At 46.2% G+C, this 20016-nt stretch overlaps 1 protein-coding gene across 1 annotated transcript in view; it reads right to left on the reverse strand.

Annotated features, from left to right (window-relative positions):
- NRK (Nik related kinase) overlaps positions 1-20016 on the reverse strand; it is a 432773-nt gene that overhangs the window by 130471 nt on the left and 282286 nt on the right. The window contains exon 23 of the mRNA XM_075323819.1: positions 4231-4401. Coding sequence (XP_075179934.1) covers positions 4231-4401 — 171 coding nt within the window. The remainder of the gene's footprint in view (positions 1-4230; positions 4402-20016) is intronic.

The following is a 20016-nucleotide window of genomic DNA, read 5'->3' on the forward strand; positions in this document are numbered from 1 at the left end:
CTAAATTTTGTGCAGTTATATTGCTTTACTTAGTGAAAATAAACAAGTGAGATGGGAATATATTTGGTTTTTATTAAGTTGCCTAATAATTCTGCACAGTAATAGTTACCTGCACAAACAGATATCCTCCTAAGATAGCCAAATCTAAGAAAACTCCACTCCAGCTTCCAAGAATATTAAGCTTTGATATTTGAGTCTTTTGAGTTGATTGAGAACATAGTTGTTAATCAATAATAAAAAAAAATCTGCTAAAATACAACTTGCCTAATAATTCTGCACCCAGTATATTATATCCAAGAATTTAACAGATTAGAGACGGAAGCAGTGAGACAAAGACCCACCCCACTTCCTATAATCTGTTATCGGCCTCATTCACAATCTGCTTTATCTGTATTTTTCAGTGTAAGTCCACAAAAAAACAAACAAAAAACCAGAGACGTCTGTTTTTAAATCAAGTGTGAAGCCCCGCAGGTGCCGTGTCGGTGTCGGTGCGTTACCTTCAGGGACTCCACGTTGCTGGATCTCCGTCACTGGTAGGAAATCTTCTGTTTTTGATCGTGACGCCACTCTCAGTATTGCGGCCAGTAGGGACCGCCACTGCAGGTTGAGGGTCGCCTGGGGCTGATGGTGTGTGCAGTTAGATGTAGGAGCCTCCTGAGAGTGAGGCAAGCCCCAGGGCCCTGTGTAGGTTTGTAGTACCACAAGTCGCAGAATGACCACACAGGCAGGATGTCTTTCAGGGTTTTTACTCACTTCAGGTGGCAGGGTGAGTAACCCGGGCGTAGCTGAGATGAACCAGGTAGGAACCAGGTATCCTTCAGGCTGACCTTATGAGGGTGACTACTGACTTGCCTTCCTTAGCCCTTGGTGGTTTGGGGTGACCCCGACTTTGAGTCCCTATGGGGGTCACCCAGGGAAGATGCTGCAGCCTCTCTCCCCTTGTTGTTTGCCGTGTGCTTGTTCCCCGGACCAGGCCACTCCAGCCTCTTGCCTCCTATGACCTATGGGCCCTAACTTGTGGTTACGTGGCTGCGGCTTTTGTAGTGTTGTGGTGTGGGCTTTAAGAGCCCCACACCGGCAGGTTTAGCAGGGAAAGGTGAATCTATCCTCGCTTCGGGATCTGCCGCCCGGTTGGGCCTGGTGCTCTCTAGCAGTCTCCTTACTTCCCACTCCGTTGCACTCTCTAGCTGAAGCTGGCTTTCAGGCAGCACTCCTAGTTGACCGTTCTCCCCCGTCTGTAGCCACTGCGCGGGCGCTGTTAGACAGCAACAGCCCCACAGGTCTGCTCCTCACTGAGCCCTATGGAGTTCTGCTCTAACCGACTCACTGCTCCTCCTCTCCTGTTCTTGCCTACGCCACCTAGCAACCAGATTCTCTTACCACACCCCTTGAGAGGAGATGGAGACTCTACCCCCTCCACTATTCCAGTGAAGGTGAAGGCTTGCCCCCTCCTGGGATCCCCAGGGGTCCTCTCATGGGTACATGTGTGAGACCTGATCACTATGCGCCTGTGTTCCACACCCCTGTCAGCCTTCTGGATTACCTGTATTGTACTGTCCCCAGCATGGGTGCAGTACTCAGTGGTGCCTGACCAGGTCAGGGGCGCCACACAAGTCATGAATCAAAATCACCCCTACAAATTTATAAATCTGTGAAAATCATGGACATCATTATTTGCCATCCATGTGCTGTTTGTCCGTTTTTTAACGTTGCAATGAGTAGAAGAAGCTTTATAATATGCAATTTTTTGTGTTTTTTGCATACAAGAAAGTCCCTGATGAAACACTGATGCTAAAAACTGACACACTGAAAAAACTCTGTTTACTCTTGGTTAAAAAACACAGATGAAAGTCAGATGTGTTTTTTTTCATGTAAGAGAAAAATCATTTATGTGTGTATAAGGCCTTAAAGAGAACCTGTCAAGTGAAGAACGCTATAAGCCTGCAGATTGTCATGGCTGGAAAGGAGATAACAGGAGACCAGGCCTCGTAGACTGGCCCTCAGCCTAGGGGACCCTAGCTATCACTAATCCCAGAGTTACCCCTGATAGTGAGGATATCTGGGCCGCCTTCCTTGCCCTGCTCCTAATCATCCCTGATCTTATACCTTTTCCCCCAACACCTGGGGTTGTCAGAGCCAGGAGTGATAACGCCAACCGAAATAGACAAACAGGGGAAACCAAATCTCTATCTCACTGCACACACACAGACACACACAGACACACACACATATACACACATATACACACATATACCCACACATATATACACACACATATACACACACATATACACACACGCACACACACATACACACACACACACACATACACACACACACACATACACACATACACACACATACACACACACACACATACACACACACATACACACACATACACACACATACACACACACACACATACACACACACACACATACACACACACATATACACACATACACACATACACACACACACACACACATATACACATACACACACATACATATACACACACATACACACACACATATACACATACACACACACACACACACACATATACACACACACGCACACACACACACACACATACACAGAGGTAAAAGACAAAAAGAGCTTAGGTAGGAGGAAAATAAGAACAAGGAGGGAACAACAAGACATAGGGAGAATTCCACAACAACTCCACGCACAAAGCAGTACAATCACCAGCAAGACTGAGATACAACAGCACACGGACTGGTTTAGCAAAAGCTATATTGAGAATGGGAAGACAGGCTCCACCATCTTAAAAATCTTTGCACTGGGGTAGCTGCTTTTACCTCTGTATATCAATAATGACCTGTAAGCAGAAGGCATAATGCAAAAAAGAACATACCCCTGAGAAGCTTAGGAAAGGTTTTCCTACTACAACAGTGAGCACACCCTGAGCCCATTGCCTCTTTATGCCAGCATACTACATTGAACCACCTATGACAGTATCTCTGTGAACAAGGCTCATATGTCCGAAATGTTAGGCGGGCTTTACACGGTGCGACATAGCTATTTCGAGCGCGATAGCACCCGCCCCCGTCGTACATGCGATATCTGCTGCTTGCTGCCGTAGCGAATATTATCGCTACGGCAGCTTCACACGCACATGCCTGGTCGGCGACATCGCTGTGACCGACGAACAATCCCTCCTTCAAGGGGGAATTGCGTTTGGCGTCACAGCGACGTCACTAAGTGGCCAGCTAATAGAAGCGGAGGGGTTGAGATGAGCGAGACATAAGATCCCGCCCACCTTCTCCCTTCCGCATTGCCGATGGACGCAGGTAAGGAGATGTTTGTCGCTCCTGCGGGTTTCACACACAGCGAAGTGTGGTGCTGCAGGAATGACAAACAACATCGTATCTGCGGCAGTAACGACATTATGAAAATGAATGACGTGACACAGATCAGCGATTTTTTTTACGCTTTTGCGCTCGTTGATCGTCGCACCTAGGATTTACACATTGCGATGTCGCTACTGACGCTGGATGTGCGTCACTAATGACGTGACCCTGACGATATATCGGTAGCGATGTCGCAACATGTAAAGCCCGCCTTAGAGTGGTCACAAAAATTAGCCATCACATTATATTCCCATTTCTTGGCGTTTTTGGTTTGGTGAGAAATTGAATATTAAGATTTCACAAATTTTGCAAGCACTTTGAGAGTGCCATGTTTTTCTGACTATAAAGTACAATGTGTCACAAAAAATAATCTCAGAATCACTGGGATTTGTTGGAGCGTTCCAGAGTTGTTACCACATAAAGGGATACTAGTCAGATTTCCAAAATTTGACCTGGTCATTAAGGTCAAAAATGGTCCGGTCACCAAGGGGCTTAATCAACTGGAGTGGTGCGGTGAGAAGTTGGCTGGGAGCACAGAATCACGATGCCCATAGTTTGGACAGTGTGATTTGAGTGACAGGTCGCCTTGAAAAAGGAGGCCAAATTCCGAAATCTATATATTCTCAAAATTTTAATCTTTATGGTAAAGTATTCTTTAAATTGCAAAAAAAACGCATTTGCTTGGATCTCAGTCTTCTGCTCTGACAGTATCTGTTCTGCCGAAAATATAAAACATGTAACATAAGGTACGAAAGGTGACCTGTGAAAGGGAAGACAAGAGATCATTCTCTCCCTCTCTTTCTTGTTTGGCTGAACAAGTAGTGCGCGACATAAAACTTAATGATTTCACCTGATCATTCAGAGATTTGTTCGGAGGACTGTGACTTTTTTGAGGAGCTTTGTGCTGATTGACTGAAGTCTCTGAAGGATGGCTCTGTTGCAGGAGATCTGGCAGGAGATAATTTTGATTGTAGGAGCTCCAGAGTCCTTGGTTGCTGCTACAGCTTTGCTGTTGAGGCGCCTGTTAACACATAATGTCGCAGATTGAGATATAAGCTAACCTGGATCCCTCTGCACCATGAAAAATAAATCGGTCATCATTGCAAAAGAAATGGAATGTGTGGCAAAGAAATGTCACAGTGGAGGACCTGACAGCAACAATTCTATTTTTTGTGTAATAACCTTCCTTCTCATGTATGTCACTAATGCATGAAGTATAAGATTATACAAGAGCTATATAGGGTGGCACGGTGGCTCAGTGGTTAGCAGTGCAGGCTTGCAGCGCTGGGGTCCTGGGTTCAAATCCCACCAATGACAACATCTGCAAGGAGTTTGTATGTTCTCCCCGTGTTTGCGTGGGTTTCCTCCTAGTTCTCCGGTTTCCTCCCACAGTAAAAAGACATTACTGATAGGGATTCTAGATTGTGAGCCCTAAAGGGGACAGTGATGATGTTAAGCAAGTAAAAAAGGAAACGGCAAAATGTAAACATTAGTGATGAGTGAGCACTACCATGCTTGGTGTTCAGTACTCGTTAACAGCAGTTGGATGCTTGGATGGGTGCAACTTGTGTACCAAGTTAATGGAAGTCAATGGGGGACTCAAGCATTTTCAGTAAGATTTACCGGAAAAATGCTTGAATCCCCCATTGATTTCCATTACACCGAGGTGCTCGAGGCACACTGATCCAAGCATCGGACTGCTCTTAAGCGGGCTTTACACGCTACGAGATCACTACAGCGATCTCGTTGGGGTCACGGATTTTGTGACGCACATTCAACCACTGTAGCGATCTCGTTGTGTGTGACTCCTAGGAGCGATTTTGGATCGTTGCAAAAACGTCCAAAATCGCTCCTTGTTGACATGGGGGTCCATTCTCAAATATTGCTGCTGTCGCGTGGGCGAAGTTGTTCCTAGTTCCTGCGGCAGCACACATCGCTACGTGTGACGCCGCAGGAACGAGGAATCTCTCCTTACTTGCCACACGCCAGCAATGAGGAAGGAAGGAGGTGGGCGGGATGTTCGTCCCGCTCATCTCCGCCCCTCCGCTTTGATTGGCCGTCCGCTTAGTGACGTCGCGGTGACGTCGCTGTGATGCCGAACGCCCCTCCCCCTTGAGGGACGGATTGATCGGCAGTCACAGCGACGCCGCCGACCAGGTAAGTGCGCGTGTGACGCTGCCGTAGCGATAATGTTCGCTGCGGCAGCGATCACAAAATATCGGCATAACGATAGGGGCGGGTGCTATCACACTCGCCATCGCTAGCATCGGCTAGCGATGTTACAGCGTGTAAAGCCCGCTTTAATGACTACTGAGCATCTGAGCATGGTAGTGCTTGCTCATCACTAGTTATGAGTAGCGAGCAACCGAGCATGGTAGTGCTCACTCATCACTAGTTATGAGTACCGAGCAACCGAGCATGGTAGTGCTTGCTCATCACTAGTTATGAGTACCGAGCATGGTAGTGCTTGCTCATCACTAGTTATGAGTACCGAGCATGGTAGTGCCCGCTCATCACTAGTTACATGACAAAAAGGAAAATTAAGCATTCTCCTTGCTCAAGGTTGGTTCTAGCACATATATTTGTACCTTTCCCTCATTCGTTCTTACGAATGCTCATTACTTCTCAACACCTTCAAATGGCTTGTTTTCTTCTCCCTTGTTTTTAATGTTGGACTTATGTAAAGAGCCCTATGCCAGTCCTATGCCAGTCCAATCCACCTGGGAGACCATAACACATACAGTATGTATAAACCTTTAAAAGGTTATTATCAGCTCAGTTGATGTCTGACTTAAAGGAGTTGTCCACTACTGAAATTTCTGTCATCATAGAATGAATGTTCAAACCAAGTACAGGCGCTCGGTGCACCATGGCGGGGCTAATCATTGCCATGCACCTTCCCACTTGATTGTTTTCCATCTATCTACACCCTCCCCTCTTCTTTAATTGATGGTTCTGGCTAAATAGAGCCAGAGAAAGGCAGAATAGGAGGAAAACAAGCAGGGGGAAGATGTATTTAAATGATTGACACTGCCATAAAGCATCAAGCACCTGTACTTGGTTTGAACAGTCATTCTGTGCCGACAGAGTCCCTTTTATGTATGGATTCATAGCGGAACAAGTGAAGAGTTTTTACCACTACACTACAGCCCATAGCGCCAACATCAAATCCAAAGAATTTGGACGTCAAATATTATGGGAGCAGTGAATTAATTTAGCATTACAGGAGGAGGGTAGGCCATGGGCATTGAAATGGACATCTCTTCCATGTCCAACCTTTGAAAAGCCACTGTCAGAATTGACACCACATTATAAAGGGTTAAACTGCTGCCATACAAGCATGTTACAGTCACTACAGATAGACTTGGGTGTCACCTGTATCGTACATTTACAGCAGATATTGGATGAAGTGCGCCCAACAGTTGCCGGTTTCTCTGGACACTCATGTAAGCTAGATAGCGACCACATGTAATAACATTAAAAAAATCCCTGCAAAAAAGTTCTTAGCTGCAAGAACAAACTTTTGTCAAACTTTTTAAGGCAATATTATATTTTTCAACATAGATTGATCAAAGTAGGAAATAAAATAGCAGTCTAACTCCGTGCAACCTGAGAGTCTACTGACGGTTGCTTATTTCAGGAAAAAGTCCCGAGGGTAAAGTGCTACAAGCGATTCCAAAGCTTTTTCTTTTTATGTTGAGACTCTTATCAGCTAAAAGAAAGAGGAAAAGTGGCCTTTTAAATTATAGAATTAATTCATATGTAATGTGGGTCACTTAAATGCTATTGTTTAAGCCCATTGAAGAAGATAATATCTCGAACAAAACGGAATTAGATTTTAGCACATCCAGTCCTTGGAGTATAATGTAGTATTAACGAGATCTTTCAGCACAACTTAAAGTGATTTTCAAAAGATGGAAGGAAATGGCCTCACGCCGTGTAATGAACAGGTGGAAATTTAGACGCTCAGATGGAGGAGCGGATATTACATTTTAGTATGGTGTAGCATAATCAACCTGGAATTGATATCACTTTGGGGAATGTTAGACATCATGGTGCAGGGCAATACGATGGCTAAGTGGTGAGCACTTTTATCTTGTGGCACTGACATCCTGGGATTCACTCCATTAATAGGATGAATCGCAATTCTTAGGCGGGCTTTGCACACTACAACATCGCAGGTGCGATGTCGGTGGGGTCAAATTGAAAATGACGTACTTCCGGCATCGCATGCGACATCGTAGTGTGTAAAGGCTCGATGATACGATTAATCGTCGTAATCGTATCATCGGTGCAGCGTCGGCGAAATCCATAATTACACTGACGCAACGGTCCGATGTTGTTCCTCGCTCCTGCGGCAGCACACATCACTGTGTGTGAAGTCGCAGGAGCGAGGAACATCTCCTACCGGCGTCACCGCGGCTTCCGTAGGATATGCGGAAGGAAGGAGGTGGGCGGGATGTTTACATCCCGCTCATCTCCGCCCCTCTGCTCCTATTGGCCACCTGCCGTGTGACATCGCAGTGACGCAGCACGACCCGCCCCCTTAATAAGGAGGCAGGTCGCCGGCCAGAGGGACGGTCGCAGGACAGGTGAGTCCATGTGAAGCTGCCGTAGCAATAATGTTCGCTACGGCAGCTATCACAAGGATATCGCAGTTGCGACGGGGGCGGGGACTATCGCGCTCGGCATCGCAGCATCGGCTTGCGATGTCGTAGTGTGCAAAGTGCCCCTTATGTTCTTCATGTGTGAGATTACTCCAACAATCCAATACATAGTTTCAGTAGAGCTGGTTGGAATTAGCGTGTGTTGGGATTACCAGATTTTAACCTGTCAAGCCATCTATGTAGCCACCTAACTGGAGTAACCATCACGCAGCCAACTCCTTTTCTCTGCAATCTTAATCTTTACAAAGAAGTGTATATACTAACTAGAACTACAACTCTCTCCCAGCACTACCCAGTGTCAGAGAGCACTAACCACATGAGGAGATGGTCTGTTTCACTTTCTTTCCCAGTCTCTGCATACAAGCTCCGTCCCCTCATGTGTGATATGGCAGCCATAAACCGATCTGTGCAGTAATAAAACAAATTTTGTGAAGGCTATGTGACAGTGATATTACAAGGAGGGTATATACTAACTAGAACTACAACTGTCTCCCAGCATTCCCCAGGTTCAGCGAGCACTAACCATATGAGGAGATGGTCTGTTTCACTTTCTTTCCCTGTCTCATCACACAAGCTTTGCCTCCTCATGCTAGGTATGTCAGCCTTACATCGATATATGCAGTAATAAACCAAATATGTGTTGTAATAAAACAAATTTTGTGCTGGCTATGTGATAGTGATACTACAGGGAGGGTATATACTAACTAGAATGACAACTGTCTCCCAGGATTCCTCAAGTGCAGAGAGCCCTAATCACAGGAGGAGATGGTCTGTTTCACTTTCTTTCCCAGTCTCTGCACACAAACTCTGCACTCTCATGCGTGGTATGGCAGCCATATACAGATTTTTGCAGTAATAAAAGTTGCTTAAAAAACTCTGTTAAGCCTCCTTCACACGTCCATATTCCCGGTACATGTGACATCCGTTTTCACATGTACCGGAGACACGGACACACGTAGAACCATCAAAATCAATGAGTCTGCGCACACCTCCGTGTTTTCACACGGACATGTGTCCGTGTGGAGCACACGCGTGTCCGTGTGATCCAAATGGCGACATGTCAGTTTTTCTCTGGCAGCACTGATGTCACATGGACCGCACACTGATGTGATTCGTGTGACATCTGTGTGACTTGTACCGGGCACAATACAGGTTACATAAAAATTAAAAAATGTTATACTCACCTGTCTCCAGCACTGCTGTTTTCGGCTCTGCTCTCACTTGCTTCCGGGCCCACTCATGCTGCTCATGCATATTCACTGCACCACAAACCCAGAAGTAGAAGCACTGGAGACAGCAGCGCCGGGGACAGGTGAGTATAAAAGTTCCTGCTCTCCATATGCTATCTCAGAAAGCAGATGGAGAACACACTTGTACCAAAATCACAGCACCTTCAACATGGTCCGTGCAAAACGTCAGTGTTTAACATGGATGTGTGAAGGAGGCCTTACAAAGGAAACTTATGGCTCCCAAACACATTAGACTAAAGTCAGTAGAACCCTCTGATATTATCAAATTGTCCAATAGTCTAATATGTATGGGGAGCTCTTGACCCAGTGGTTTTGGCACATTGGATTTCCAATGGCTGATCCTTCTGTTCTTCTTGAGATAAGCATCATTGAGGACCAAACTTTCCTGTATATGGGAGATTCCAGAAGATAGATATTGGCTTAACAATTGTTTGGCCAGCAGCTATATAATGTGTATGGGGATCTCTTAACTCGGTCAGTTGGATTTCCAATAGAGGATCATTTTCTTTTTCTAGAGATCAGCATCTGCCAGGACCGATCTTTCCTGCATATGGGAGAGTCGGGGAGATAAATGTTGGCCCAATGAGTGTTTGGCCAGCATCTATCAATTATATCTAAGCATCTAAATACTATCTAAGTATGGGGGGCCTTAGGTTAGGTTCACATGTTACAGCTGTGGCAATAGATGTGTCCCACGGTCAAAAACTGCATGGCAAACCCACTCTTGACTTTCCTAGATTTCTGTTATGTCACCACCGGAGTCCGCTCCAGCGACTTCTGCTCCAATTGCCAGGCGACGCCGTGTTCCTGCCGTGGATGGTGCTGGTGATGGGAGAGGAGTCGATGCCAGCGGCAGCGGTGGGCGCAGGCTCAGATCATCCACTGGGCTGGGTTATCTTGGGATCTGCAGTACCACTGGCTGACTGTGGGTGGCGTGTGTCTTCCAGCTGAAGTTGCCAGCATTCAGCTACAGCCAATGGGAAGACACCACACCCTTCTTAGTTCCCCTCCTGTCTGCTGACCTCTGCCAGAGATAGTTCTGATTTCCTGGCTCCTGATCGCCCTATTCTGTTTTGTGATTCTTGTGTGCTGACTTCTGCGTGTTTTGACTACCCTTCTGCCTGCTGTTTTTGTACCTCGCTGCCCGATCCGGATTTGACCTCTGCTACGTTTTCTGATTACGTCCTTGCCTGCCGATTCTGTCCCTGTTCTGCTATTCCTGGTTTGACCCTTCCTGACGACTACTCTCTCGGACTGCAGCCTTCCACAGGTAGTGATCTCTAGGGCCCTGTGTAATTCCAAATCCCTGTATAGGGGTTAAAGGTTTTCAGGGTTCTGGGGGTCCTGCTTGGTGAGTGGCTTCCCTCTAGCCTGTCCATTACATCCCATCTGAGTCTGTTGATCCAGGCAGGCGTTACAATTTCTCATAGATCTGTTGGTAACATACATGGTTTTTATATGCTTCATCTTTATTTGTCAGAAAAACCACAGCAAGTACCAGGAAAAGGTGAGTTATGGTTTTCTCAGCCACAGTGCACACTATCACATTATGGCCACATTGTGTAAACCCAACCAGCAAACCCAAAATTAATATTATAATTTATATCTAATCCACGAAATTGACGTAATTGCAATTATTTTTTTCCTTTTAGACTTTTGCCTTCAATCTCTGCCTAACCCCACAATATGGGACATATCAGATATTGTTGTTGACTGCACATGTGTATTCCTTGTGGGATATTAAGCATAGTTGATGATTTACATGGAGCCTGGCAATAAGCCGAAAAGATTATGCAAGCCATATGGAAAGCATTTGTTGACAACTTGCTCTAAAGCACTACTGGAATAAATGGAATAAGAAAGAAATAAAATATAAGAAAATAACAGCTATTATCCAAAATAATACGATGTGTAAAATTTGGAATGATAAAATATTTGATATACATTTTCTATACGATTGCATGCAAATAGATTTTAACACGTTTTCTAACAGATAAAAGGTTGCATAAATGTGTAATAAATGTATCTGCAATCTTCTGTACAGCCACAGGAATTTGGAAGTTAGTGATGAAGTCCTGACCTCATGCCACCCCCCAAATATAATCCTGGCCTGATGTTTGATGCAAAAATCCTGGAGAGAGAATTGGCCAGAAAACATCCAAAGATATTGAATTACTCGACACATGTTTTATACCGATAGCATTGCCATTACAGGAGTTTCCGTCTTGATGGCCCATAATAGGAAATATAATAAGGCTGGATGCCTAGCAATTTGAGATAAAAAGGCGTGAATGTCGCAATGAATGTATATTGCAAAAATCTGCAATAAAACCTTAACAAAGTCTCACAGTATGATGCAATTAACACCATGGATAATTGAACTATATGTCCTGCAAATGTTATGGCAATTATATAAGATCAGTGTCCATATAACAACAAAATATGTGTGCTACGAATATTTATATAATAGTTTTTGAAACTTAAAGGGAACCTGTCAGCAGATATTTCCCTTATAACCTGCGACCACCACCAGTAAGCCCTCATATACAGCATTCCAAAATACTGTATATAAGAGCCCAGGCCAATCTGTATAATGTAAACAAAAACCAAGAAACAAGAGATATAATATATATAATATGTATGTAAAGTTTATTATGTAGCACATCAATTAAATCCATGTTAAAAACACTGCCGAATGAAGGCACATGATAATAGGATATAAAGTACAACAATGTTGTATGTAAAAGTCCTATGCGAAACGCGCGTTGGGGTCGGTGACTGGCTGACCAGTGCAGGGAATACAATGGGTAAGCAGGAGGAAACTTTTTGATATTGTGTTTATTCCTGCTGTTCATCACTATCCTTATAATATAGGAGATCCTCTTGAGTAATGTGGCCATTCTAGGATCAATTGTATGGTGAGCAGCAGTGTTGACTGTGATATATTCGATATGTAATGTATTACTCTATTATTTACATGCCCTGCTTTTTCATGCTTGTGTCATGCGATTCATCTTTGTGTACCACACCTGTACCTCCATATAATTATGTATACCACTTTTTAAAAATATTTTTAAAAAATATTTTCTTTGATCTAATAAAGTTATATATTCCTATATTATAATGGATTTTTAACTCATTTTCTCTATTGGATATATTCATGTACTAGGGGCATAGCTAAGGGATCAATGTGTCATATATACAAAATCACTACACACAGGCAATCAGTTTGCTTATTTCATTTTGTATGGGCAGTCTTTCACTACTCATTCATTAGCATTGATGCCTATTATATAGTGGTGCCTTCTATATACATTGTGATTGATTGACTTCCTTATGTTATTAACCAGTTAGCCTGTCTTATTTTCTATGGGCTCTTTCTGTCATCTATTTATGATTTTTGGTTCCTGTGTGTACTGATTTTTTATATATGACACATTTATTTCTTATCTATACACCTAGTACATTTTTGTACTTTATATCCTATTATCATGTGCCTTAATTTGTCAGTATTTTTAATGTTTTTATCATGGATTGAATTGTTGTGCTACATAATAAACTTGACATTCATATTACAGTCATATGAAAAAGTGTGGGCACCCTTATTAATGTTAACCTTTTTTCTTTATAACAATTTGGGTTTTTGCAACAGCTATTTCAGTTTCATATATCTAATAACTGATGGACTGAGTAATATTTCTGGATTGAAATGAGGTTTATTGTACTAACAGAAAATGTGCAATCCGCATTTAAACAAAATTTGACCGTGCAAAAGTATGGGCACCTCATCATAAAAGTGACATTAATATTTTGTAGATCCTCCTTTTGCAAAAATAACAGCCTCTAGTCACTTCCTGTAGCTTTTAATGAGTTCCTGGATCCTGGATGAAGGTAGATTTGACCATTCCTGTTTACAAAACAATTCCAGTTCAGTTACGTTTGATGGTCGCTGAGCATGGACAGCATGCTTCACATCATCCCACAGATTTTCAATGATATTCAGGTCTGGGAACTGGGATTGCCATTCCAGAACATTGTAATTGTTCCTCTGCATGAATGTCTGAGTAGATTTGGTGCGGTGTTTTGGATCATTGTCTTGCTGAAATATCCGTCCCCTGCGTAACTTCAACTTCGTCACTGATTCTTGCACATTATTGTCAAGAATCTGCTGATACTGAGTTGAATCCATGCGACCCTCAACTTTAACCAGATTCCTGGTGCCGGCATTGGCCACACAGCCCCAAAGCATGATGGAACCTCCACCAAATTTTACTGTGGGTAGCAAGTGCTTTTCTTGGAATGCCATGTTTTTTTGCCTCCATGCATAACGCCTTTTTGTATGACCAAACAACTCAATCTTTGTTTCATCAGTCCACAGGACCTTCTTCCAAAATGTAATTGGCTTTTCCAAATGTGCTTTTGTATACCTCAGACGACTCTGTTTGTGTCGTGCTTGCAGAAACGGCTTCTTTCGCATCCCTCTCCCATACAGCTTCTCCTTGTGCAATGTGCGCTGTATTGTTGACTGATCGATGCATATTGACACTATCTGCAGCAAGATGATGCTGCAGGTCTTTGGAGGTGGTCTGTGGATTGTCCTTGACTGTTCTCACCATTCTTCTTCTCTGCCTTTCTGATATTTTTCTTGGCCTGACACTTCTGGGCTTAACAAGAACTGTACATGTGTTCTTACATTTCCTTACTATGTTCCTCACAGTGGAAACTGACAGTTTAAATCTCTGAGACAACTTTTTGTATCCTTCCTCTAAACAACTATGTTGAATAATCTTTGTTTTCAGATTATTTGAGAGTTGTTTTGAGGAGCCCATGATGCCACTCTTCATAGGAGATTCAAATAGGAGAACAACTTGCAAGTGGCCACCTTAAATACCTTTTCTCATGATTGGATACACCTGCCTATGAAGTTCAAAGCTCAATGAGGTTACAAAACCAATTTACTGCTTTAGTAAGTCAATAAAAAGTAGTTAGGAGTGTTCAAATCAAGAAATTGATAAGGGTGCCCATACTTTTGCACCGGTCAAATTTTGTTTAAATGCGGATTGCACATTTTCTGTTAGTACAATAAACCTCATTTCAATTCAGAAATATTACTCAGTCCATCAGTTATTAGATATATGAAACTGAAATAGCTGTTGCAAAAACCCAAATTGTTATAAAGAAAAAAGATTAACATTAACCCCTTAACGACCCATGACGTACTGGGTACGTCATGGATCGTGTGCCGGTAAGCCCCGCCCCCTGCCGCCGGCAGGCGGCCGCGATCCGCGCACGTATCAGCTGTTATCAAAAGCTGACATGTGTGCCTACTAGCTGCGGGTGGAATCGCTTCTACCCGCGGCCATTAACCCCTTACATTTCGCTGCCAAAATCTGGCAGTGATATGTATATGGGCGCCGCCATGACAGTCACTTACCCTGCCCCCACCGGAAGTCACGTGACATGATCACGTGACTTTCGGTGGTTGCCATGGTAGCACAGGGTCATGTGATGACGCCTGTAGTTAACATGACTCACTTCCTCTCAATACCGGAATACAGCCGGCATTGAAAGTAAAGCAGCAAATCTGCAGTTCTCAGCTCTGTAGCTGAGATCTGCAGATAGTGCAGAGCGATCAGATTGCTGATCGCTATATCCCCCTAGGGGGACTAGTAAAATAAAAAAAAAAGTAAAAAAAAATAGTTTTAAAAAATTAAAAAAAAACCAAAAACCTAACCCCCCTTTCACCCCATTCAAAATTAAAAGGTTAAAAAAATACAAAATACACACATATTTGGTATCGCCACGTTCAGAAATGCTCGATCTATCAAAATATAAAATCAATGAATCTGATCAGTAAACTGCGTAGCGGCAAAAAAATTCCAAATGCCAAAATTACGTTTTTTGGTCGCCGCAAATTTTGCGCAAAATGCAATAACAGGCAATCAAAATGTAGCATCTGCGCAAAAATGGTACCGTTAAAAACGTCAGATCGAGACGCAAAAAATAAGCCATCACTGAGCCTCAGATCCTGAAAAATGAGAACGCTACGGGTTTTGGAAAATGGCGCAAAACGTGCGCCACGTTTTTTGGACAAGCTTGTGAATTTTTTTTAACCCCTTAGATACAAGTAAACCTATACATGTTTGGTGTCTACAAACTCGCACTGACCTGAGGCATCACACCCACATATCAGTTTTACCATATAGTGAACACCGTGAATAAAATATCTCAAAAACAATTGTACGATCACACTTTTTTTGCAATTTTTCTGCACTTGGAATTTTTTTTTGCCGTTTTCCAGTACACTATATGGTAAAACTTATGGTTTCATTTAAAAGTACAACTTGTCCCGCAAAAACAAGCCCTCATATGGCAAGATTGATGGAAAAATAAAAAAGTTATGCCTCTCGATAGAAGGGGAGCAAAAAACAAAAACGCAAAAACGGAAAGTGCCCGGGGGCTGAAGGGGTTAATAGGGGTGCCCAAACTTTTTCATATGACTGTATATATATTTTTGTTGTTTCATTCTTGTTACCTTGCAGCTTTCTCTTGTTTCTTCATGTATCCCCTTGCTGGGTTGATTGTACACTGTGTATAATGATTATTTTGTAGTAAAGTTGTTATAGTCCCCATTGCCTCCTATTGGCCTTATTTATACATTTTTTGGGGCGCCCATCCATTTTGCGATATCCCAACGTAAAAAAACACCTTTATATTGCTCTCCTGGGGGCAGTCTGGTTCGATGGGTGTCACTGCTCTCGGTCCGGCACCTCCTCCATCTTGTCCAATTGCCGTCCTCCTGCCCAGGCCTGTATGCATGACGTGTCCTGCGTCATTCACAGAGAGTCTTCCATCGTGCTTCTTTAATCTGCCTGGCTGAGGACAGAGCAAAGTACTGTAATGCGCAGGTGTAAGAAAAGGTCAAAGACCACCCACATATGTACACTCCAGTACTTTGCATGGCAAATCAAAGGATGCATGCACAGAAGCACAATGGAGGCCTCTTTGTGAATGACGCAGGACGCATCATGTACAGGGGGCTGGGCAGGAGGACAGCGATCGTACAAGACGGAGGAGGTGCCGGACCCGAGAACAGCGATACTCATCGGACCTTACTGCTCCTTAGGTGAGTATAATAAAGGCATACCTCCCAACCGTCCCGGATACAGCGGGACTATCACGCTTTACATTGTTTGTCCCGTTGCCACGGGCGGGACGGCCGTCTCCCGGGCTACGCCCACCCACTCTCTCCCCGCCTCCCTGCTTTTCCCTCCTACCATCCTAACACGTGACGTGGCATAACACAGAGAGGAGCGCGCTGCCCGAAACTGCTCTGTGCTGCTGCTAAGCCTAAGGTATGTAGAATCTCCCCAGCGCTGATTCCCCTCCCCTCCCCTCCCGGCCGCCTGTCTGTGCGGTCGGCCGGCCGCCTGTCTGTGCGGTCGGCCGGCCGCCTGTCTGTGCGGTCGGCCGGCCGCCTGTCTGTGCGGTCGGCCGGCCGCCTGTCTGTGCGGTCGGCCGGCCGCCTGTCTGTGCGGTCGGCCGGCCGCCTGTCTGTGCGGTCGGCCGGCCGCCTGTCTGTGACAGCGACCGGCCGCCTGTCTGTGACAGCGACCGGCCGCCTCTCTGTTCAGGCCGCCTCTTTGTGCGGTCGGCCCGCGCCTCTCTGTGCGGCGGCCCGCCACCTGTCTGTGCGGGCGCCCCCCGCCGCCTGTCTGTGCGGGCGGCCGGCCGCCTCTCTGTGCAGGTGGACGGCCGCCTGTCTCTGCGGTGGACGGCCACCTCTCTGTGCGGGCGGCCAGCCGCCTGTCTGTGAAGGCGGGCGGCCGGCCGCCTGTCTGTGAAGGCGGGCGGCCGGCCGCTTGTCTGTGAAGGCGACCGGCCGCCTCACTGTGTGGGCGACCGGCCGCCTCACTGTGGCTGCCTGCGTCTCCGTGCTGGAGGCCCGCCGGCTGCCTGCCTCTCCGTGCTGGAGGCCCGCCGGCCGCCTGCGTGTCCTTGCTGGAGGCCCGCCGGCCGCCTGCGTGTCCATGCTGGAGGCCCGCCGGCCGCCTGCGTGTCCATGCTGGAGGCCCGCCGGCCGCCTGCGTGTCCATGCTGGAGGCCCGCCGGCCGCCTGCGTGTCCATGCTGGAGGCCCGCCGGCCGCCTGCGTGTCCATGCTGGAGGCCCGTCGGCCGCCTGCGTGTCCATACTGGAGGCCCGCCGGCCGCCTGCGTGTCCATGCTGGAGGCCCGCCGGCCGCCTGCGTGTCCATGCTGGAGGCCCGCCGGCCGCCTGCTTGTCCATGCTGGAGGCCCGCCGGCCGCCTGCGTGTCCATGCTGGAGGCCCGCCGGCCGCCTGCGTGTCCATGCTGGAGGCCCGCCGGCTGCCTGCGTGTCCATGCTGGAGGCCCGCCGGCTGCCTGCGTGTCAATGCTGGAGGCCCGCCGGCTGCCTGCGTGTCCATGCTGGAGGCCCGCCGGCTGCCTGCGTGTCCATGCTGGAGGCCCGCCGGCTGCCTGCGTGTCCATGCTGGAGGCCCGCCGGCTGCCTGCGTGTCCATGCTGGAGGCCCGCCGGCTGCCTGCGTGTCCATGCTGGAGGCCCGCCGGCTGCCTGCCTCTCCGTGCTGGAGGCCCGCCGGCTGCCTGCCTCTCCGTGCTGGAGGCCCGCCGGCCGCCTGCGTGTCCATGCTGGAGGCCCGCCGGCTGCCTGCGTGTCCATGCTGGAGGCCCGCCGGCTGCCTGCGTGTCCATGCTGAATGGGTGTGGATGGGGAGTGGATATGGGCGTGACTGTGAAATGGGTGTGGTTAGGGGGCGTGGCCTAAAAATTTGCCGCGGCGCGCGTGGCCCTCTTTTCCTTCTTTAAAAGTTGGGAGGTATGATAAAGGTGTTTTTTATGTTATACACAGCGACTTGGACTCTTATATACAGTGTTCCGGAATGCTGTATATAAGAGCTTACTGGTGGTGGCTGCAGCTCATAAGGGAAAAGCCTGGTGACAGGTTCCCTTTAAATGTTTGTCAATCAAAAGGCTAAGACAAACTGTATTCTAATAATGTAATAGTAAATAAGCTTGACCATCTCAGGGTGAGTGCCCACGATGAGTGTTTGCAGCATTTTGGACTCAGCATGCTTCAGCTGCGTCCAAAATGCTGCGTTGTACAGTACAAGCATAGTGGATGGGAATTCTAGAAATTCCATGCCCACTGTGCTTGTGCTTGTTTTTTACACAGCAAACACTGACCTGTGGTGTCTCTTTCCAGACCGCAGCATGTCAATTGTTTGCTGCAGATTCCATGCGTCCTCCGTAGGGAGATCACAAGTGACATACCGCAGCGCACTGAACCATGATCGTGGGTACAAGCAGCTGCGGTCTCCTGTGTTCTCCAGCGGAGGAGACTTGCGGACCTGCAAGTCAGGACGCGCTGCATCCAGGAAGCAGTGTCCTGATCATGGGCACATACCCTAAGAGTGATTCTCAGCTTTGAAAAATCAGTCCTTGCCTATAAACTGCTCTGCTGATCAGCTGTAATCTATAAGGGAAGTCAACAATAAGTGTACAATTTCCTTACAGCACCACCACTGTTATTACACAGTGTATGTTCAAATCAATGGGCTCTCTATGTACAGCATGATAGGAATGGTCCTCCGGAGAGAAGGGGATTCTATGCTTTGGAAAATTTATACTCACCAATAAGCTGATCACAAAATATCCTCCAGTGATCAACTATAATTATTATTATAATGTGTGAGAAAACCTAGCAGTAAAGGGTGCTTTACATGCTACGACATCGCTAGCTATAGCTAGCGATGTCGTACGCGATAGCACCCGCCCCCGTCGTACGTGCGATATGTGGTGATCGCTGCCGTTGCCAACATTATAGCTACGGCAGCGTCACGCGCACATACCTGGTCAGCGACGTTGCTGTGACCGCCGAACAATCCTTCCTTCAAGGGGGAGGTGCGTTCGGCGTCATAGTGACGTCACTGCGGCGTCACTAAGCGGCCGGCCAATAGTAGCAGAGGGGCAGAGATGAGCGGGCCGAACATCCCGTCCACCTCCTTCCTTCCTTATTGCCGGTGGGACAAAGGTAAGGAGATGTTCGTCGCTCCTGCGGTGTCACACATAGCAATGTGCCGCAGGAACGACAAACAATATCGCTACTTCCCTGACAATGATTTTTTGCAATTAAACGACCTCTCCAAAACAAACGTTTTTGTCTCTTTTGCGATCGTTTTAGGTCGCTCCAGCCTGTCACACGCTGCAACGTCGCTAACGACGCCGGATGTGTGTCACAAACACCGTGACCCCGACAATATATCATTAGCGATGTTGCAGTGTGTAAAGCACCCTTAAGGGTGTGTTAACAAAGAGTCCTTTGCAAATGTTGCAGGTTGTAATGCAGTTAAGAAAAACTAACTATATTTAAAACATCAGAAATAGCAAGTGAAAGAGCTTGTGAGTGATTTGTTCTAAGTGTGATTTGGCTTCAGTGTGATCTAAGTGTGATTTGGCTTCAGTGTGATCTAAGTGTGATTTGACTTCAGTATGACTTGTGATTCAAAGATTTTGGATTCTGGGAGTGTATAACTTGTTCTAATTTAGTGTATATACTGTATTTACTTGTTTATTAATTTTATCCCTGTTTTGTGCAATCCCCATTAGTTAATATGTGCTCCATTATGGACCATGCAATCCACTGTACAAGGTGTCGCATGTATGCAATCCTGGGTC

The sequence above is a fragment of the Anomaloglossus baeobatrachus genome, chromosome 9 (genome assembly GCF_048569485.1).
Source record: "Anomaloglossus baeobatrachus isolate aAnoBae1 chromosome 9, aAnoBae1.hap1, whole genome shotgun sequence".
In the NCBI taxonomy this organism is placed as follows: domain Eukaryota; kingdom Metazoa; phylum Chordata; class Amphibia; order Anura; family Aromobatidae; genus Anomaloglossus; species Anomaloglossus baeobatrachus.